The sequence below is a fragment of the Carassius carassius genome, chromosome 12 (genome assembly GCF_963082965.1).
Source record: "Carassius carassius chromosome 12, fCarCar2.1, whole genome shotgun sequence".
In the NCBI taxonomy this organism is placed as follows: Eukaryota; Metazoa; Chordata; class Actinopteri; order Cypriniformes; family Cyprinidae; genus Carassius; species Carassius carassius.
This window is the reverse complement of record NC_081766.1, coordinates 6,589,374-6,613,373: the sequence shown is the minus strand read 5'-3', so window position 1 is coordinate 6,613,373 and position 24,000 is coordinate 6,589,374. Positions and strand designations below refer to the sequence as shown.

At 36.1% G+C, this 24,000-nt stretch overlaps 1 protein-coding gene across 1 annotated transcript; it reads right to left on the bottom strand.

Annotated features, from left to right (window-relative positions):
* Positions 1-54: 54 nt before the first annotated feature.
* Positions 55-16,607, bottom strand: LOC132154626 (sodium/potassium-transporting ATPase subunit alpha-2-like). Its single transcript, XM_059563262.1, has 24 exons — positions 16,486-16,607; positions 14,702-14,797; positions 14,071-14,130; positions 13,618-13,821; positions 11,897-12,010; positions 10,263-10,397; positions 10,013-10,130; positions 9,550-9,818; positions 8,756-8,954; positions 8,157-8,266; positions 7,582-7,716; positions 7,404-7,483; positions 6,499-6,608; positions 6,251-6,426; positions 6,030-6,166; positions 5,699-5,849; positions 4,360-4,528; positions 4,000-4,154; positions 3,714-3,837; positions 3,072-3,217; positions 1,185-1,315; positions 986-1,087; positions 798-889; positions 55-596 (listed from the first exon to the last, which is right to left on the bottom strand). The coding sequence occupies exons 1-24, from the start codon at positions 16,495-16,497 to the stop codon at positions 568-570; spliced, it is 3,054 nt and encodes a 1,017-aa protein (XP_059419245.1). The 5' UTR covers positions 16,498-16,607; the 3' UTR covers positions 55-567.
* Between the last annotated feature and the right edge of the window lie 7,393 nt (positions 16,608-24,000).

Genomic DNA, 24,000 nt, shown 5'->3' with positions numbered 1-24,000 from the left:
TAGGTTGCATTGTGAATTAAGTTATAAAACATGTCAAATTAAATCACTTCGAAAGCTTGTTGAAAACTTTATTGAATTGTATTTTATATTGCTTATAAGTATTTAAATAGAATCACAGAATTATATTGATAGTAACATTACAACAGAATTCTAATAAATTTGCATAAAACTAGTACCAACAAAAAGCTTTTAATATTTCTGCAGTAGGCTACCTAAAATTGCAAATAAATATTTGAATCATGTACCACATTTCACACACAAGTGAAAAAGAAAATTAACTCCAGCCTAAACGTTTTAAATTAACAGCAAAATCAATTCAATTTAATGATCCTGAAACCTATAACTATTAAATCACCAATTTATTGAGGATAATGATATTTAGGATACATAATGTAAACAAATTATTCCCAGTTCATGTACATACTCAATCAAAGACACACACATTCATTCTTGCATGATAAATGTCACATGATTGTTTGATTCTTCATTTGTCTCATTACCTTTCTACATATCTTTTCCAAACAGACACACACAGCAGCAATCATGCACAGAGATTGCATATTCTTGTTAATAGTAGGTCTCTCTTTCCACCCAGCCTGGAAATGAAAGACAGAGAGAGAAAAATTAACTAACTAAATTAAAACGATGCATGCAGGAAAAGGCTAATTTCACATATATTCAATTAGTACCAAGTTGTTATTAAATTAAGTTGGTATGAAATTAAAATTAAAACCACAAAAAAAACATTACTTGTTACTCGAGAAAACAAACAAACAAAAAAAACAATCGGTGCTCACCTCCTGGATTCCTGCGCAGGATTAATTTACGGATCTCATCATACACAAAGATTAGCAAACTGTATGGTAAAGCACAGAACCACCACATAATCCTGTAAAAGGAATAGGAAAATTAGAAAGGAAAAGGTAAGGACAGGGGGAGCAAAGAACATAAACTCTTCTAGGGAGCAGAAGTGTGTGTCCCTTACTTGAGTGGGTACATCCTCAGGGCAATGTCCATTCCAGGGCAGTAGGACAGGAAGGCTGCCAGAGCCGTCTCAGTAAACAGTCCAAAAATGAGAATCCTATTCCTATAAGTGCACAGGTAAGAGAACAGCCTTTAACCGAGACGTATGCAAATATCACACTCTTGAATGGGCTCATAAACATGCACAAACACATACTGACTTCATGCCCTGTTGGAAGACGGAGTTCCTGCGTGTCTTGCAGATGATGAGGTCGGCCCACTGCACCACCACAATGCTGGCGAAGAACGAGGTGTGACAGGTGAACTCGATGACCTTACGCTGCTCGTAAGTCTGAAAAAAATATATATTTAAACAGAAACATGATGAAATGCATACATTTCAAAAATAGCGAACATAATTCACTCATGTAATTGTTGTGAATACATTTTAAAAACTGTCAAATGATTAGCAGTTTGAGCCTGTTAAATGTAGAAAACTATGACTTATTAATAAAAAAAATATTCTGGCAAAAAAAATTACCATTAATCAAATAAACCGTTACAAAAAATAAAGTCAGATAAATGCTTCTTTTGAATATTCATCAAAAAATGCTAAAAAGAAAGCATCCAAGTTTCGACAAAAATATTAAGCAGCATATATTTTTTTTTTTGAAAAGCAAATATATACTTATAGATATAGACTTATATAGAAAATATAGACTTATATATAGCATCAAAATATATTGAAAAAATAACAGTGATTTTAAATTTAAATAATACTTTACAATATTACTGTTTTTACTGTATTTTTTTATTTTATAAATGCAGCCTTGGTAAACATAAGAGACATATATCAAAAACATTAAAGGGTAAGAATACTGTTTCTTACTTACTGCATAACTGGTAAGGAATTATTGAAGAACTAAGGTTCATTATTCATTAACACTTAACTCACTACTGGTAACTATGAAGGAAGATGCGTTAACTTATCAGTATGTGATACAATTTTATGATTATGTTAAGTAACAGTTAGCTAATCAATAACTAATGTATTCTTTCATACCATCTGAAGAACTACTATTAATTATCTACTAGTTAAGGTTCAAGAAATGTAACTATGATGTAACTACTAATGAACAGTTACACTGAATGGTGACCCTTTCATATAAATGTTACTAGCAGAAGTAGTAGTAGTATGAAAAGGGAATATTAATAAATGCAATACTTTTTATAGAGGTTATGCCTGTGTAGTGAATTGGTTTGTGAGTGTATTTTGTAAGAAATCAGCTTCCGACAGGAACCCCACCACCACTTCAGTGCCTTGCGATAACTTACCTTAGTTTTTATATTTTATATACAGTACTGTATGTGTGCCTCCTCAGCATATACCACATTACCATTAATTCAGTTCCTGTGTGTAAGGCAAGGACTGAGGGAAAGTTGAAATACAGGTAACTAATTAGTAATTAACAAAGAATTATCAAATAATTCTGCAAGACTTATTTTGAATCTGAAATAGTCTGCCTATTCTTAAGTGAAATTATAGTGAACCCTTCAGTAATTAATAAAGACTTATTAGATAATTACGCAGGATTTACTAAGAACCTGAAACAGTATTCTAAAATGAACCTATTAGTAAATAATAATTACCTCAAATTTAACATACTTGTTTACGATCTTTTACTGCCCACATTTTAACTCATTCAACAAACATTTTATAATCAAAAGTTAAACATTTAGAAGCAAACAAAATGCATATTTCATTTCCATCATAGGCTAATAAGTGGACTGTAACAAAGTTGTTACTGTAGTAGTACTTTGTACTTGTCCGTTTACTCAAGTAATTTTGAAAATGAGTAGGCTTATAATTTTACTGGAGTAATATTTTATTGGGTTATCTGTACTTTTATTCAAGTACTTGATTTGTGGGCCACAGTCTGATTATTATAGTGACTGTTTGCGTGTAACTGTTCAGTACTAGTTACTTCATAGTTCTTTTTCTTGAACCTTAACTAAAAGATAATTAATAGTAGTTCTTCAGATGGTGTGTGTTTTGTGTGTGTGTGTTTGGTGTGTGTGTCTGTGTGTATGTGTGTGTGTACGTTTACCCATTGCTGTCCGTAGGTGTCCTCCACGTCATTAACTGAACGATCATCCCAATCCAGTCGAATTCCCAGCAGTGTTTGAGGCAGAAAGCCATTCTCAGCCATGATCACAAAATAGGTGAAGAATCCTCCCAGTGCCTGGATCATACCTACACACAAATAACACAAATATAGATGCACAGCTAAACACAAATACGTGATTACTTTTATCCCTGCAGAGCATGAAAAGCTATTTTATTCACAATTAATCAGAAGCACGAAGCCTGTTCACCCCCCTCAGATTTCTAAAGTCGTTTTTCATTTACACTTACAGTGCAAAATATATTTCTTTAAAAAAATTGTTGCATTATTGAGGATAAAAAGGTGTTTGCACTTAGCACAGAAAAAATGACACTGTCTCGTATTACACATAAAATGAAGTAATAAGTAGATAAAATAGTTTTTTCCACTTTGATCATGTCTTTTCTTGCCTAGTGCACCAAGTCAACCTAGTAACCCATCAAAAAATAAGTGCATGATGCCTCGGATGATCATTTGTTTGCACAAAGAAAATCTTCACAGACTACAAAGTTTACAAGAATTAAGTTATAAAGGGCATGTGTGTGCGTTTGCTGATATCTGTGTGCAAGTGCACTTGAGGCTGACCGATCTGTCCGTAAGCCATGCTGATGAGCCTCTCATTCACCAGCTTGTCAGTTTTAGGGTTTCGGGGCTGACGCTTCATAATGTCACTCTCTGCCGACTCGTATGCTAGAGAGATCGCAGGAACCTGAGAAAGAGAGAGAGAATGATGATGGTGATGACAAAGACGCTTATATGTGTGTGCGTGTGTGAGTTGGTCTGGTGTCTGGTGCCCGAGGGTTTGATCACACTTGACAGGAACTGGAAGTAAGACTGAATGCACACAAGTCTGAGTCTGTGTATAACACACCATATCAGTGCCAAGGTCGATGCAGAGGATAGTGACGGTGCCCAGAGGCAGCGGCACACTGGCGATGATGAAGAGCAGGAAGGGTGTGATCTCTGGGATGTTACTGGTCAGCGTGTACGCAATCGACTTCTTCAGGTTATCAAAGATCAGACGACCTGACACAGACACATATTTTATCTTATTGAATATTATATATATAATTTGTATTAATGCAATAAATACATTTAAAGAAGGAATTTTTTTATATTGTGTAAGTCAGTCAGGCCAATACATTTAGAAATTTGAAAGAGAGAAAGCAAGGAAAAATTGCAATGCTTCATTTCTTTTGTCCTAATACTTAATATTCCTTCTCTATCTTACCCTCTTCCACCCCCGTAACAATTGAGGCAAAGTTGTCGTCCAACAGGATCATGTCAGCAGCTTGCTTGGAGACGTCAGAGCCAGAGATTCCCATGGCAACGCCAATGTCAGCCTTCTTCAGAGCAGGGGAGTCATTCACCCCATCACCTGTCACTGCCACTATGGCACCCTGCAACCAGAGCCAGCCAATCAGAATCAGAGTCAAAGGCAAGTCAGCCAATCAGATTTAGAGAAAGAGCTTTCAGAATTAAAGACACGTCAGAAAATCAAAGTCAGTGTCAAAAAGTGTTTCAGGTAGTCTGTCAGACATTAAGTTTACACTACTGTTCAAACATTTTTGGTCAGTAAGATTTTTTCATGTTTTTTAAAGAAGTCTCTTATGCTTATGCCAGTGATGCATTTATTTGATCAAAAATACAGTAAAAACTGTCATACTGTGCAATAGTATTATAATTTAAAGGAACTGCGTTGTAGTTTAATTTGTCTATTTTTAAATGTAATTTATTTTCCTGTAATGACAAAGCTGAATTTTCTGCAGCTCAAGTTCAATGTCACATGATCCTGAAGAAGTCATTTTAATAATATTTTTGTGGAAACCGTTTTTTCAGGACTATTTGGTGAATACAGAGTTTAAAAGAACAGCAATTGAAATTATTTTGTGACATTAAAAAGGCCTTTAATGTCAGTTTTGATTAATGCACCTTTGCTGAGTAAAAGTATTACGTTCCTTTTAAAAATGTTAAGTTACTGGCCACTTTCCATTGTAAAATAAACAAGTCACAGTTACTGTGAATAGTGCATTATGACAATGGCATCAGTAACCAAAATATTGCCTTTTTTCCAACACCATGAAAAAAAAAACCACATACAGCACTTTTAAGAAACACCTGCTAAAATTAATGTAAACATAATAATTCCAAAGTTCTGATATTTCAGTCTAACTTGCATTCTGACAAATTTGTCATGTGTAAAACATCTAGTGTGTGATATTTTAATATTCACAAATACACAAACACCCACCCACACACACGTTTGTTTTTGTGAAAAGTGGGGACATCCTATAGGCGTAATGGTTTTTATACTGTACAAACTGTATATTCTATGTCCCTACACCAACCCTACCCCTAACCCTAACCCTCACAGGAATATTTGTGCATTTTTACTTTCTCAAAAAAAACCTCATTCTGTATGATTTATAAGAGTTTTGAAAAATGGGGACATGGGATATGTCCTCATAAGTCACCTTCTCCTTGTAATACCTGTGTCACACCCATGTCATTATACAGAGTTGTGTCCTGATATGTCACAAAAACAAGAGCACACACACACACACACACACCTGTCTCTGGCAGCCCTCCACGATGATGAGTTTTTGTTGAGGTGAAGTGCGAGCGAACACAATCTCTGTGTGGTTCCTCAGAATATCATCCAGATACTCAGAGCTCATGTCCTTCAAGTCTGAACCATGAATCACACAGGCCTTAGCGTCTCTGAAACGCACACACACACACACACACACACAGAATAGTGCCCAATTCCATTATCTGTGAAGAAGAAATAAAAGCAGATAAAAATCCCCTTCAGATTTAGTCTACACACCCAGTAGTTTATGTTTATGCACCCAGACTCTCAAGCAAACACTCAAAAGAGATAGATTCACACACACAGACCTTGGATTGACTTGGCTCAGAGGTATATTAAGTCTTTCAGCGATATCATCCACCGTCTCATTGCCCTCAGAGATAATGCCCACGCCTTTAGCAATGGCTTTAGCGGTTATAGGATGGTCACCCGTTACCATGATAACCTGTAAAGATTTTGTCACCTTTGACATCGGACACAAAATGCTGAACTGTAGATTAATGGATGGAGGGAACCTATAAATGGATACCTTAATGCCTGCGGAGCGGCATTTTCCTACAGCATCTGGCACTGCGGCGCGAGGCGGATCGATCATGGAGATCAAGCCCAGGAAACAGAGCTGGTTGATCGGGAAATTCACATCTTCACTATCAAACTCAAACCCCCTTGGAAACTGTGAGGGAGAGAGTAACAGGTGGCAGAACCCTGAAAGAGAGAGAGGGTAGAGAATTAAATGAGGAAGGAAAGAAAGAGGAAAGGAAGGAAGGAAGTACTTACCCAGAACCCTCTCGCCCAGTCCGCCCAGCTCCATGTATGCTCCCTGAAAGGCGTCCTTCCAGTCCTCATCCATTGGCATTTCCTCACCGTTGATCATTATGGTACTGCACCTGCATTACCAATCACCAAATAATCAGTTATTGATTAAAAACAGCATGGCTGTCAATGATGACAGATATTATTAGCAGCTATGGAATTTTGATGGATCAACAACACTCACAGTCACTGATTCAGGTTTGTTTATTGCCAATAAACAGTCTAGTTATATACTATTCTTCATTAATATTTTAAATGAGCTTCTCGTTCTTTGTATAATTTTAATTTGAGTTTTAGTAATTTTGTTATTTTCTTTTGTCATTTTTTATTTCTAATATAATAGTATAATAGTGTTCCTGTGGCTCAGTGGTAGAGCATTGCGTTAGCAGCGCAAAAGGTTGTGGGTTTGATTCCCAGGGAACATATGTTAGGTAAAAAATGTTAGCCTAAATGCACTGTAAGTCGCATTGGATAAAAACATCTGCTAAATGCATTAATTTAACTTTATAGCTTTAATGTATTTTTTATTTCAGTTTTAGTTTTAGTGATTGTAACTTTTTTCGGTTAATTGCAAAGGCAACATTTCTAGTTTAATTGAATTTTTTATGTTTTTCATCTTATATAAATTTAAATATTGCTTTATATATATTTCATTACAAACAGCCAAAATATTTTAACAGTTTTTTGGTTAACAATAACAACACTACAATAATCACATATATTAATAATAAGTATTGAATTATGATGAATCGTTCAAGCTTGTATTAATCAATAAAAAGTATGGCATCTCATCATTAATCACAGTTATTGATTCATGTTATTTCTGTTCTATATATGGATTCACTGTATCAAGCTCTGGTATTGATTACCTGTCCAGAATCCGCTCTGGGGCTCCTTTCATCACCAGCAGGTGTCCAGTGGGACTGTCTTCTATCTCATGAATAGACAGCTAAGAGAGAGAGACTGGGATTATTTATATCTTAATCGATTTCTGCATGACATCGACATGATTTGTTTGTTTAATATCTTTATAGCTTGTAGGTGTACCTGGTATTTGTTAGTTGAGTTGAATGGGATTTCTGACACTTTTCGGTTGTTGCCTCTCAGAGTCTGAACACACCCGGACGAGAGCTCAACACACTTCAACAGAGCAGACTCTGATGCATCACCTGATGTGTCCCTCTACAAACACACAGAAACTCACAATGTCACAAATCAAACAACAGTAGAGAACAATCCCTCATCTTAATTCAAATGTACACTGCTGTTCAAAAGTTAGAGGTCTGTAATATTTTTTATGTTTTTAAAAGTCTTGAAGTCTCTTTAAAAAAAAAAAAAAGTTTCTATAAAACCTGAAATTTTTAAATGTCATTTTTTCCTGTGATGGTGTGATGATTAATTCAAAAGCGATTACTTCAAAAACCATGCTAATATGCTGATTTGGTGTTCAAAAAACATTTCTCATTACTATAAATGGTGACAGTTGTGCTGATAAATGTTATTCTTCGATGAATAAAAAATATGCAGACTTGCTGAATAAAAGTTTTAATTTCAAATAATCTAATTCTTATTGACTGCAAACTCGTGAATGTCTTTGTACGTGGTGTTGTGTTTTATTGTACCTTGCGCACAGGAATGTTTTCTTGTCCAGGTTTGAAGACAGCACGGTTACAAAGTCCTGCCACTCGAGACAGAGAGAACCATGTAGGAGAGCTTTTATCGAAGCAACTGCCTACACACACACACTCACACACAAACACACAGAGAGAGAGAGAGTGAAATAAGAAAAAAAGACATTTGGTCAAATATGCTCAAACAGATGTACAGATGTGTAAACAGATCAAGGGGAGAATGAATCCTGTAAATGTTCAAAAGATATCAAAACACTGCCATTTCCCAGATGCTTTTCATTCAAAGTGACCTAACATATGCTAATTACTGGGACAGTAACTGTGATCAGAAACTCTAATTGATACTGGAAGCTTGCATTGTATCCCAACCAGGTATTTTTTTTTTCTGTTTGCACTGAAAGAATGTTCACAAATCAAACATCATTACTCTCAGTGCTAATAAGAGTTAGGATAAAGCAAATAAACAAACACTTGGAATATAATACATGGGCTACTTTTATGATGTTTATTTCATTATGGAGCATTCTTTTAGACCTGTGTGACCTAACGACTTTCACTTGATTGGTCTGTGGATCTTAAAGCATTCTGACCTGATTGGTCCTCGGTGGTGTCTGCCTCGTGGATCTGGTTGTCAAACCACATGTGAGCGACAGTCATCCGGTTCTGAGTCAGGGTTCCAGTTTTATCTGAGCAGATGGTGGAGGTGGAACCCAGAGTCTCCACGGCTTCTAGGTTCTTCACCAGACAGTTTTTGCGAGCCATGCGCTTAGCAGTCAGAGTCAAACACACCTGAGAGAGATTGAATGGAATTAAAGGAGAAGACGACAAAGTGTCATGGTCTTTCTGCTTTTGTGGGATTGTAAAAATCGATGAAAGAGGGAGTCTAACAAATAGAGAAGTATAAAAAATATAAAGAATGAAAGGATGAGAAACAAACTGCAGTGCATATGTGTGTACTACGGTTCAAAAGCTTGAGGTCAGTAAGATTGTTTCGAGTTTTGAAAGAAGTCTTTATGCTCACCAAGGCTGCTTTCATTTGGCACAATATGAAATATTAAAATGTGAAATATTGTTACAATTTCAAAGAACTGTTTTCTATTCAAATATATTTTCAAATGTATATTACTGTATTCCTGCAATGGAAAACTGGATTCTCAACAGCCATTTCTCCAGTCTTCATAAATCAGGATGCATTTTTCCCCAAGAATTTTTGATGACTAAAAAGTTCAGAAGAACAGTATTTATTTGAAAAATAAATAGTTTGTAACACTAAAATTGCCTTTACTGTGACTTTTGATCAATTTAATGTGCCCTTTACTAACCCCAAACATTTGAATCCTTGTGTATATGAATGTCACAATATGTGTTTGTGTGAGTGTCTCACCGTAACAGTAGCTAGCAGGCCCTCAGGAACATTGGCAACAATGATACCAATGAGGAAGATAACGGCCTCCAGCCAGGAGTAGCCCAGAATGATTGACAGGACGAAGAAGGACACGCCCAGGAAGATGGCTACACCTGTGATGATGTGAATGAAGTGCTCTATCTCCATGTTGATTGGCGTCTGACCCACTTCCAGACCGGATGCCAAAGATGCAATGCGGCCCATCACTGTACGATCACCTGTAGAGATCACTATGCCATGGGCTGTACCTGCACATACACAAAAATCAACCAATTAATGTGAGAAAGTAAGTAATAATACGGTCAAATAAATGAACAAATGAATGCATACAAAAAGGAAGGAAATTAAAAACAAATTGAGCATTTCAATGAATGAACAAATGAACAGAAAAATATGTAAATGATTATGCTTGAACAAATAATGTAATGAAGGATGGACTGACCTTCCACACAGTTGGTGGAGAAGAAGCTAATGTTTCTGGTCTCCAGGGGGTTTTCATGAGTAAACTCTGGAGAACGAGTCTGAGGCTCTGACTCTCCAGTGAGAGAGGAGTTATCCACCTGAGAAACACAGATAGTATAGTTTTTCTGATCTCAGGCTTCTTACTAAGACTATAGGTTGATAAACAAAGCTGATCTCAGATCTGATGTCTTTCTCTTAATGTCTATCTACATAACTCGCACTCGCTCTACCTTGCAGCCGCTGGAGGAGATGATCCGAAGGTCTGCTGGGATTCTGTCTCCGCCCTTGATCTCCACCAGGTCTCCCTGAACCACCTGTTCTGCATTTATCTGAAATTTCTCTCCATCACGAATCACCAGAGCTTGCTGAAAGAAATGTCAAAAGTCCATTTCAAAGATCCTCAAACATGATGATGAAGAAAAGTTATTTAGGGAAAGGCCTGTAACAGTGAACATGTCAGAACAGAGTTTGTAATATGTAACCTACTCTAAGAAAGAAACACTTTCATGTATATCTGTTTAAGTGTGTATATTTATAGATCAGAATCAGAATCAGAATGAGCTTTATTGCCAAGTATGCTTGCGTATACAAGGAATTTGTTTTAGTGACATAAGCAGACACAAAGAAAATTGCAAATAAATAAGTGTATAAACAATTGTGCTATAACGTATAATGGAATAGGATTGAGTAAGATGCAAGATACAGGGATGTACTAGGATGGAGGGATAACAAATAAATGTAAGGATACTGAACATTTTTATTGCATAAGTGGGGAACATTTAACTGTTCATGAGGTAGATTGCCTGGGGGAAGAAACTGTTCTTGTGCCTGACTGTGCTGGTATTTGTGGCTCTGAAGCGCCGGCCAGATGGCAAAAGTTCAAAGATGGGGCATCTTGGATGTGAGGGATCCAGATTGATTTTCTGAGCCATTTTCCTCACTCTGGATGTATACAGTTATTGAAGGGTGGGCAGGGGGGTACCAATAATCCTTTCAGCAGTCCGAACAGTTCTCTGTAGTCTTCTGATGTCTGATTTTGTAGCTGAACCAAACCAGACAGTTATTGAAGTGCACAGGACAGACTCAATTACGGCTGAGTAGAACTGTTTCAGCATCTCCTGTGGCAGGTTAAACTTCCTCAGCTGACGAAGGGAGTACAACCTTTGTTGGGCCTTTTTCACAATGGAGTCAATGTGATTGTCCCACTTCAGGTCCTGAGAGATGGTGTGAATGACTCCACTGCAGTCACAGTGCTGTTCATGATGGTGAGTGGGGGGAGTGCAGGGGAGTTTCTTCTGAAGTCCACGATCATCTCCACTGTTTTGAGCATGTTCAGCTCCAGGTTGTTAAGATGATAAGCCACTTTATAATGGAGCCATTTTTGGTTATTTAACCATACAGATTATTTTTTTAATGACCATTTTAGTCTATTAATAATGATGTTATACTGCATTTAATCTAATTTAATTATACTTAATAAAGCAATTTAGCAAACGTCTAGTCCCTGTCTTTTACATTGCTGTTTATTTCTTTGCTTTACTTCACCATATTTATTCTCTGTATTGTGAATTTCTGTACTGTATAAACTGTCGCAACATTGTACCCAGCATGCCAACAAAGATAATTCTGAGAGAGGGGGGTGGCGGGATGACATGTGGTTTCTTTCATAAGTTAAGAAGGATTTACATACATTTATATAATTCATACATTGGGCTTTTAAATGTTAAAAGGGATTTACATGGATTTATGTAAATCATATTAAACATCGCTCATAATGGTTTCCGTTTGGGATTATTTACATTTACATTTATTCATTTAGCAAACACTTTTATCCAAAGCAATCCACTGCGGTTATCAAACTGACCTGAGGCACCATATTTTTGAACGATTCCATGATCCGGGAGCTTTTGGCTTCTTGATAATATGAGAAGCAGCCGGTTATGATGACCACAGCAGACAGAACCACACCAAGATACAGCTGCAGTAAACCAGAGAGAGGTAGACATAAGTCAAGGGTCAGGGGGCTCAAAACTACACACTATTTGTTTTCTTTTTTGGCTGATAAGTTTTAAGTCAAGACTCCACCCCTCTTTTTTACATCTGTAAATATGATAAAGATAAAACAACAACAACAACAACTGGTGTACAAGTAGAGTACAAGATATATCCTATTTACATCTTGCAGTTCAATTTATGCCATAATTTCTGAGTCTTAAGGCTGAAATGGATCTGGCAATTTTAGTGGCCAATGTTCAAAACCATCTCATGGAGGCCTACCTTCCACCACAAAAATGTCCATATTTTAACAATTTTTCATGAAAAATAGACTTAAACATTGCAAAAGAATAGCACTGTCAGACCATTTAAATATACACCCACACTGTCAGTTTAGAATGGGTAACATGCAAAAATGGTGTAAAGGAGCAAACACAGTTAAATGATCCTTATCTTCACATTTTCATTTATCACTGACCCTAAACTGTCCCACAAGCAGCTGGGAGCTCAATCCACAGACTGGGACTCATTCATCAAACTGGATATGGGACAGCAGAGCTAAAAGAAATGTATCCTCCTCAGTCGCCAACAACGTGCGCAGCAGGTTTTAATTCCCCTCTGGTGGAGTGAGACCAATTTAACTCATCATTTTTGTGATTTCCTCTTTTAATCGGCTTAAATATGGATTTTAGAAAACTTAACGATTTGTAAAAAGGAACTTGCACAGGTATTATTTAAATATTAGAGACACATGAATACTTTTAGTCCTACTACTTTTATGAATTATACTGTATGAATGACTAATTAGTGTTGCCAGCATCTATTTATAATTAGGGTTGTTTCAGATTTGAGCAATGAGTAAGTGGATCTTTTAAATAGGAAGCTAGATATTTGTAATAAGGAAACTGCTATTAGTTAAATGCTAGAGACAAACATATACTGTAGTATGTGATCCTGGACCACAAAACCAGTCATAAGTGTCAATGTTTAGAAACTGAGATTTATACATCATCTGAAAGCTGAATAAATAAGCTTTCGATTGATTTATTGTTTGTTCAGACAATATTTGGGCAAGATACAACTATTTGAATATCTAGAATCTGAGAGTGCAAAAAAATCTAAATACTGAGAAAATTGCCTTTAAAGTTGTCCAAATCTTAGCAACGCATATTACAAATCAAAAATTAAGTTTTGATCGAAATCAAACATTTTGACCCATACAGTGTTTTTTTTTTTTTTTTGGCTATTGCTAAAAATATACCCCAGCGACTTAAGACTGGTTTTGTCAGGGTCACATATGGGTACTTACGCTAATTATTATGAATTATTATGTAATGTTTTACTTAACTCCTTCACAGCTAGATGAAGAATTGTTTTTAAATGCACAAAGCTACACTATAGCACACAACAAGCTCAAATAACATTTGGACTCAAAAAACAGGATCCAGACAGATTTAAACCAGTGTCTCTTTCATGAGCACCAAAAGTCAGTGTGTCTGGAACAGGCCACAGCTCTCACAACAACTTACAGTCTTACTGGCTGCTTAATAAGACCTCTCACTCTCATGGCCGGATAGTAAGTGCACTCACATTGTCATTGACAGGTTCATCCTCAGTGGCCGCTTGAATTCCGTAGGCAAAAAAGCAGAGGATTGCGCCGATCCAGAGCAGGATGGAGAATCCTCCAAACAGCTGCTTACAGAACTTTACCCACTCTGGTGTGGTGGGCGGTGGGGTCAGTGCATTTGGACCGTCACGGGCCAGAATTTCTAGCGCTCTCTTATGGGTCAGACCCTAGTGGAATGGAAGCAAAGTTACTCAAGATTTCCTGAAGCAACTCTGAAGACAAAACAATTATATTTATTTAGCTAAAACTGTTATCCCCCCACAACTTATATCATTAAATAATATATATTCCAAAGCCTTGTTTAAGTTGCCGTGGGTGTGCAGCTTGAATGTGCGGCTGGGTAAAATGTAATCACGATTAAAAAAATATCCGATTCATTACTGGAAATGTCGAGGGTAAAAGTTAAGATGACTCACTCTGGCAAGGTCAACTTCATAACGAGTACTGAGCTCATCTAGAGACAGCTTATGGTCATCCTGTAGAAACACACATACTGTAAGAACATCAGATATGATACAACACTTCATGTTTGCCAATTAGTTGGACCATCAAAATGTGAGATAATTTCATTGTTTGATTTCTAATTATCATCTCTTACTCTCTTACACACACACACACACTCACACACACACTCACACTCACACACACACACACACACACACGCACACGCACACGCACACGCACGCACACACACACACACACACACACACACACACACACACACACACACACACACACACGTTTGTTTTTGTGAAAAGTGGGGACATCTCACCTAACCCTAACCCTCACAGGAAACTTTGTGCATTTTTACTTTCTCAGAAAAACTCATTCTGTATGATTTATAAGCATTTTGAAAAATGGGGACATGGGTTATGTCCTCATAAGTCACCCTTTCCTTGTAATACCTGTGTCATTATACAGAGTTGTGTCCTGATATGGCGAAAAAACAAGAGCACACACACACACACACACACACACACACACACACTTTCTCTCTCTCTTTTTTCTTGTACACTTATGCACAGACACAAAATAAAAACTTCTTACCAGTGAAACCTCTTTCTTCAGCTCATCTAAATCTTTATCTTTCATCTTTCTCTTTCCTCCCGTTGGAGCAGCCTCAGGGTTGCTTTTATGTCCAGACTGAGAGAGAGAGAGAGAGAGAGAGAGAGAGAGAGAGAATAATACCCAGAGAATAAAATTTTATTGCTCAGATCTTGTTCCTTCATAGCTTATACATACATATACATATATATTGTTTTTTTTATTTATTATTATTTTTTTTTTGTAATTAATTTCATATATATATTACATATGTGACTCTGGACCACAAAACCAGTCTTAAGTGTCAAATATTCTATTGATGTATGGTTTATTAGGATCGGAAAATATTTGGCGGAGATGCAACTATTTGAAAATCTGGAATCTGAGGGTACAAAAAAATCTAAATACTGAGAAAATTGCCTTTGAAGTTGTCCAAATGAATTCTTAGCCATGCGTATTACTAATCAAAAAATAAGTTTTGATGTATTTACGGTAGGAAATTTACAAAATATCTTCATGGAACATGATCTTTACTTAATATCCTAATGATTTTGGACACGAAAGAAAAATTTATAATTTTGACCCATACAATGTTTTTTGGCTACTGCTGAAAATATATCCCAGTGACTTAAGAATGGATTTGTGGTCCAGGGTCACATACATGCATAAATATTTACATATTGCTATCTAGGGTAAACAAGTGCACACTAATAACTGAACTCAGTTGAGATTTTTCTTTCTTAAGGGTATTTGCATCATGTTTGCACAAATTTGTTAATTAGTCAGCTGAATGTTTTGTAACTGAATAGTATTTTTTCACCTGAACTATAGCTCCGTACTTTAACGAACACCATAATACAAACTCAGTCATAGTTATGTCTTTATAGCTAAATATGACATGCTATAGTGAAACTATGACAGATCTTTGACAGTGTTATCAAACACTGAGAGAGCTTGAGCATATTGGTTCATGTAAAGTAGTGTATTTTGTGCTCGTCTTTGGCAGGAAAGTGTGCTGTGTGCTGACACACTAGGAACAGGGTGTCATGGAAATCACCTGGTCCTGTCACTCTTACTCAGCTGTGACTATGTGCGTGTGTGTCTGACACGTGTACAGACAGAACAGCATGTGGAACAGAGAGAAGATCATTCATTACACCTTAAATCAGACCTCTTTTCTGAATGAATTCATATTAATACCAATCAAACATAAACCAACTTGATCTATCACACCTCTCAGTCTCATTATGAGCATATAGACCGCATCACATCAGTAAAATAATTAAATATATATATATAACATTTTAAATTCTTATTAAAAGTAGGATTTGTAAAGCACAGTTGTAAGTACACATCATGTTGTTTAAATTTTTTTAAAAGCTTTTTTTTTTTTTTTACTATAAGACTTTATTTTTACATTATAGCAATAGTAAGAATATAAGTTAGCATAATTGTCATAAAAAAATAATGTCAAAACATGAATAATTTGAATGGTTCAAAAAAAAAATCTTAAATGCAAATTATAATTACATTTTTGTTATTTCAGTTTTGTTTTGACACATCACCCAAACATTTCTTTGTGAGATTCACCTTCCATCTACTTTCTGTCACTTATCTCCCACACAAACATATTCCTTCATAATCATGCTGTATTCATAAGAAACGATGTGATACATTATTTAAGGGTGCACAGCACTCATAACAATCTGTGAGAGAAAGAACGAAAGCCGGCGAGAGAAAAGGATAGACAGAATAATTGATGAAGCACCACAGGAAGACACACTCACCCCTTTTCCCATGTTTGCTGATAATGAACTAGCACCTAGATTTCTCCCACTCTCCCCTCACACGTGTGGAAGACACTGGTGGCTTTTTTTGGAGGTAACATACCCCTTCTCCACCTGACAACACACACACACACACACACAGCCTGTTCACTCCCCCCATTTGTGCCTCAGGGTAACTCGAATCTCACTTCCCACCCCCTGCCCTTAAAAACACACAGACACACACACACAACCTTCGTGCCCATGGCTCTGTATACCTGCACCTGCTACCACTTTCCACATTTTTCTCTCCCTCCCTCTCTCACACACACGCACGCACACACACACACACACACACACACACACACACACACACACACACACACACACACACACACACACACACACACACACACACACTTGCATACTTTAATCATCATCATTTATTTTATGCTTGTTAGAAGGGCAGAGGAAGTGAGACGGGCTGAATTCTCCATCACCTGAGTTGGGAAGGTTACTTTGGAAATGTAATAGGTTAAATGACAAGTTAACCTATTTAAAATGAAATAAGTAGTGTAATTATTTCAATTACTTTATTACAGTAATGTAACTGATTATATTTGATAAATTTTCTAAATTTCTAATGTTTTCAACTGTTATTCATTTTCAAGAGATTTAAACCAGACAGGGTTAACCTTACAGTAGAGCCCAATTACAGAGAAGTTTTGTAGAATGCAATAAAAACAAGAAGCTTTGATTGGTTAATTCTCTTTAACTTTTATTTAATTTGGAAAAGATTGCCAAAGTTTTTCCCTGACCAACTTACAGTTTTTTTGTAAATATAAACACATTTTTATTTTGATGGCTGCAACACACTCCAAAAAAGTTAGGACCAAGGCAAAATAAAAGTGAAAAGGTTATAGAATATCCTAATTAAACTCTTTTAAAATGGTTCACAGTAAGCAGGTAAATTGGTAACAGATGAGGGTGTCATGCTTGGGTAAAAAAGGAGCATCTCAGTCTTTGTAAGCAAAGTTGGATCATGGCTCATCACTCTGTGCCAAATTTCATGAGAGATGTGTCAAGCATATATATATATATATATATATATATATATATCACATTTCCCAATGCAAAATCACAAAGAATTTAGGTCTTTCACCAACATAATATTGTGGTAAGAATCAGGGAATCCAGAAATCTCAGTCTGTGAAGGGCAAGGCAGGAAATCTCAACTGAATGTGTTTTTCAGTAATCATGCTGCTGTGTTAAATATAGCCGCATGGGCTCAAGAGTACTTTGGAAAAACGTTGTCACTTAACACAGCTTGCTGCTCCATCAATAAATGCAACTTGAATCTCTGTTACTCAAGGAGAAAACTATACGTCAGTTATGTGTAGTAATTCTGCTGGGTTCTCTGGGTCCAAGCTCATCTCAGATAGTCAAAAAGACTATAGAAAAATGTGCTGTGGTCAGATGAGTCCACATTTCAACCACGTCCACGTTTCTGAGAAAAATGGACATCCAGTTCTCAGTTCTCAAAACCAGAGGGACCATCTATCAAAATTTGTTTATATTTGCAAAATAAAATTAAGTTGGCCAGTGAAAACATTGGAATTTTTTATATGTACTTTTGTCAATTAAGAAAAGGTTAAAGAGACTGAACATATTATATATTCTTAATTTTATGACATTTCACAAAACATCCCAACTTTTCTGGAATTGGGCTTGTAATTAGTTAATTAAAATCATTTGAATTAAGATTATAATAATTAAATTTATAGCACAGCAGTTACCTCAAAATCAGACTTACTTTGAGATCATTTTGAGGTTACATTCAGATTTAAAACCATAACAAGTAGAAAAGTTTAATAGATATGATACTGTTTTTTAAATTTAATCTTTGCATAGCTATGACAGGAAACACTGGAATCTAACACTGCCTTTAAAAAAATAAAGCAAATACATAAACCCAAATAAAACAGTTATCGGACAGATATTGGTGTCTCAAATTTACAGCAGTCACTGCAATTAATAAAAGAAATCAATTAAACCTATATGTGAGTGTATGTGTGTGAAAAAATTCTGATGTAACCCCCTAGATTATCGTTAACATTTTAATAGCAGTAATTTAACTACATATTTTTTCTCAGTAACTGTAACTGATTATGTAATTAAATTCTGTTAACTAGTTAAATTATGTCATGTAACTAGTTATTCCCCAACACTGTCCATCACCGAGATCTGTTGGTGATGATGTAGCTTAAGGATTTCTTTACCATTCAAATCAATTTGAGAATGTGGGAACTACAACTCTCTCCAAGATCCATTAAGAACTGGACGGGAGAGAACAGCTACACTCCTGACCCCACTGTGCCCAGCAGCAATACTCAGCTGACGCAAAAATCAGTGATAAATCACATGAACTTCACACGCTACACTATTCATTGTCTCTATGGAGGACATATTTAGCTTTTTATTTTTCCCTTCCTTTTTCTTTTCAGGCTAATGGTATATAGATCAAAATAGTCTAAACTTAGCAGAGGCAGTCTGTGTGCTCTAGTTAAAGCATTTTATTATGTACTGAAAAATAGTTTACTGACTGACTCTTGAACTGACACTAAGATGGATGATAACATCAGGTTACAGGCAAACAAAGACTATATATATATATATATATATATATATATATATATATATATATATATATATATACACACACATATATATATATATATATATATATATATATAGTCATTTAGCATATGCTTTTATCCAAAGCGACTTACAAATAGGGACAATGGAAGCAATCAAATCAACAAGAGCAATGATATATAAATGCTATAACAAGTCTCAGTAAGCTTAACACAGTACACATAGCAAGGGCTTTTAAATAATATAATAAATAAAAACAAAACAGTTAGAATAGAAAAAGACTCGGATTGAGTTGGGCAGGTCATTCCACCGGGAGGGAACCTTTAATTTAAAAGTCTGTAAAAGTGACTTTGTGCTTCTTTGGGATGGCACAATCAAGCGATGTTCACTTGCCGAACGCAAGCTTCTAGAGGGCATATAAATCTGAAGTAATGAATTTCGGTATAGGGGTGCAGAGCCAGTGGTAGTTTTGTAGGCAAACATCAATGCCTTGAATTTTATGCGAGCAGCAATTGGTAGCCAGTTTAAATTGATAAACAGAGTTGTGATGTGCATTTTTTTCTCATTAAAAATTAATCTTGCTGCCGCGTTCTGGATCAATTGTAAAGGTTTGATAGAACTTTCTGGAAGACCTGCCAAGAGAGCATTGCAATAGTCCAGCCTGGACAGAACAAGAGCTTGAACAAGGAGTTGTGCAGCATGTTCTGAAAGAAACGGCCTGATCTTCTTGATGTTGAATAAAGCAAATCTGCAGGACCGGACAGTTTTAGCAATGTGGTCTGAGAAAGTCAGCTGTTCAGCAATCATAACACTCCAAGGTTTCTGGCTGTTTTTGAAGGAGTTATGGTTGATGTGTCTTACTGGATGATGAAATTGTGATGAAACGATGGGTTTGCTGGAACCACAAGCAGTTCTGTCTTGGCAAGGTTGAGTTGAAGGTGATGGTCCTTCATCCAGCAAGAAATGTCTGTTAGACAAGCTGAGATGTGAGCAGCTACCGTCGGATCATCAGGATGGAATAAGAGGTAGAGTTGAGTGTCATCAGCATAGCAGTGGTATGAAAAGCCATGTTTCTGAATGACAGAACCTAATGATGCCATGTAGACAGAGAAGAGAAGTGGTCCAAGAACTGAGCCCTGATGCACCCCAGTAGTTAGATGTTGCGACTTGGACACCTCTCCAAGATACCTTGAAGGATCTGATAGGTAAGACTCAAACCACTGGAGTGCAGTTCCTGAGATGGCTTTTGTCAGTAGGGTTGACAGGAATATCTGGTTAACTGTGTCAAAAGCAGCGGACAGATCAAGCAAGATAAGTACTGAAGATTTGGATTCCACTCTTGCCAGTCTTAGGGCTTCAACAACTGAGAGCAAGGCAGTCTCAGTTGAATGTACACTTCTGAAGCCAGATTGGATGCTGTCAAGGAGGTTGTTCTGTGTGAGAAAGGCAGAGACTTGGTCGTTCAAGTGTTTTTGCAATGAAAGGAAGAAGGGAATTTGGTCTGTAGTTCACTAAAAGAGATGGGTTGAGGGTATATACTGAACACAAACACACACACTATAATTATGGAATATAATCTGTGATCTGAATTATATAAATTTAAATAAAAATTTGGTGTGTGAACCATGTTTAACTATTTTATTTTGACATTTACTTAGTTTTGTAAGTTTATTACTTGAAAAATCACAAAAAGATTTTTAAAAGTAAAACAGGTTTAATTCCTATAGAAAATTTAATTCAAGAGAATAAGCAACTTTTATAAACATTTGTTAGAAGATCAACATGTTTCACAAGGTTGAGCACGTCCTTTTAGGCCTACTGAAAATTTGTTGACAGATATTTAGCTATATAGATGATAAATAGAAAACGTTTCACAAACTTTTTTGTAGCATAATCATGAAATGTGCATCTGTTTTAATTCTACAACAAATAATAAATCTTTCAACTGCTTTTTCAAACATTTTACTGTCCATAAACATTAGATTCAGAGCATATATTTTAAATTTAAGAGCTAGCAAACAGAAGCAGCATTCAAGCAGCCTAGTTATTCACATGGTTATTCATTCATCTGCATCACTGATAGTTATTCAGGTCATTCTTTTAGTGCACAAAAAAACACAAGGGATCAGATTTTTTTTATTGAGATTTTTCTGAAATTATTTAAACTTGAGATTTTTCTTTTTACAAGACATTTTACAGAAAACCAAAGTTAGCTAGGTTAAAGATAAAATAAAAGTAAAAAATAATTAGACTTTTTAATAGAGTTTGAAGAGAGAACGGTTACCTAAACCTGTACCAATACGGGTGTACAATACATATAACATGGGAATTGCCCAATATTTAAACAGTTTAATGGCAGGTACCATGTGGCAGCTCGACATTTATTCTGAGATGCATAAAAAGCCTCATGTCGGTAGGCTAACAAACATATTTCCCACAAGCACTCACGATTATATAGCTTGTCCTGGCATTCCCAATGAGAGCTCCTCTCTGGTGTGGGGACGACATGCATAGACATGAAAACTTGAGCAGAAAAACATATCCTGTGAGCCTGAGATGTTTATTGTACTTTGGCTTGACTTTTCACCTGAAAATGAAGTTTATTTCTCTCTCAAAAACTTCCGAAATCTTTTCTGCCCTCATTGCATCACTTCCCGTAGCCTTAGCACACCAACACCCTGATGGTAAACACTCTTATGAAGAAACAACCACATGAATTCTGCCATGTCAGTCAAATGAAAGTGCAGAAATATTATTAAACATCATTCAACTCTATTACATTTCTGCATCTGACACACAAATAGTCCCATCGTCATTACTAACGATGGCGTGACGAACGTGGCTACAGTGTTGTTTTTATGTTGTTTGTTCCCCAAACATGTTGACAGGTTACAGATACATCATCAGACTAAAAAAATACACATGCAAAGGCGTGAAAAACACGCATCTATTGTAGTCAGCAGAGAGCTAGCTTAATGAACTTACAGTTTTTGCATTGACGTCTTTGCGACAGTACGGCCAAATTAAAATGTTTTTTTCTGTGGGCAGCAGGGGGCAGGAGAGAGCACTGGGGTTTTCTTACCAGCACATACAGGGAATGAGAAGAGGTGGTGGTGGATGAGCATTCATGATAGTTAGAGGAGGATTAGAGAGATCTGAAGTTAAACTCGGGATGGAGCAATGGGCCTAACTAATGATATGTGTGGAGATGGTCGGGGAAAAAGTGCAACTATAGGAGCCGGCTCTCATTGGACAGTCGTTTAAATACTGGACAGAAGAGAGACAGATAGTTCTCCAGTTACAAGTGAGTGTTAAAATAACCAGCTGTTTGTCAGACAACAGCTTATGTGGACAGACGTGAGAATTTGACTTAGAGTATCAAGTAACTCTCACAGCTTGTGTTTGAGTGTCTCTGCCAACAGTATCGACATCATTTTGGGTATTTCAGTCACTGCAGTCAGAGCAAAAACACTTTACAACTCTAAGTCAGATTTGAATTTCTGTCACAAACCTATTGGGATAGCACTTAAAATTGCTTAATGGGACACATAAGATGATGCCATGTTAATGTGTGTTGGATGAAATATAAACTAATTTTATGTAACTGTAATGACATTTTAACTGTGATGAAATGTGTGTGTGTGTGTGTGTGATTCCATGTCTAAAAAATCTTAGCTCTCAGTAAAAGAAGGATGGGGGGAAGGCTACTTTAGGGGGCCAGCCTACAGGAAGTGATGTAATAGCACCAGTATATCAGATGACAAGAATGGTGAAAGTATAAATGTAAAAGTAGAAAAAAAAATACAAAAAGGTTTCAGAAATGCCATAAGGAAGAGAGATAAGAGAATAGGAAGACCAAAGACAGACAAAAACAGAGCGACAGGCAGTAACACAGAGAAAAATAGAAAGAGAGGGAGGAAATGAGAAAAAAAGAGTTAATATAAAGTTTCCGAAATCATTTTTTAACAAAAGTACAAAGTGTGAAAAAGTGTGCAGCTCAGATTGTGTTCTTGTATACGATTGCATGTGGGTGCAGATAGAGAAAGACAGAGAGAGAGAGAGAGATGGCAGAGCTATCTGTCACTTAAAAAGAGGAAATCTTCACCCTTCTACCATGATTACAGCTCTCACAAACTGTCAGTGTGTGTGTAATGGACGAGCCTCAGCTCTGGGTTTTGTTGTGAATGTACAATTTTTTTTTTTTTATTAAAAAGACTGTGTCCTAACCAGGTGCAACACGACAACATTCAGGCGACAAGGAATTTGTCAGACCTCCCTGAAAACAAAAACTGAGCGCATTTTCACAGAACAGATGTACAATATACGACTAGAATGGGGTTCAAAAGTCCACTCTGAAAATATGGGATTTGCTCTCATTTAAACCTGGAGAAATCCCAAAAGGTTTTAGGATTTAGGACTTTAAATAAGTACTTAAAATGCTGCACTTTTTTTAGTTTAATTAAAAAAAAACATTGTACACGTGAATTCCTTTGTATAGTAAAATGTACTTGCTTCCACTTAAGCTCAAGATGCTGTTTGGAATATCTCAACTCATGCCGGAAAACACGATCATCAAGTAGTTCAAGCAGCTTGAATGCTGCTGTTATTAAAGCAAAAGAGGCACAAATCAAATACAGACAGATTTTTTAATTCATATTCATTTTTAAAATGAATTTTTTTTATCACATTTTCACTCAAATTGTTAAGCTGGTTATATAATTTATTATATAATATTATTATTATATAATATTATTATATAATATTATATATTTATTATATAAATAATTTATTATATAAGTTATATTATATATATATATATATATATATATATATATATATATATATATATATAAAATTTTGTTTTGTTTTTCTAATCGAAAA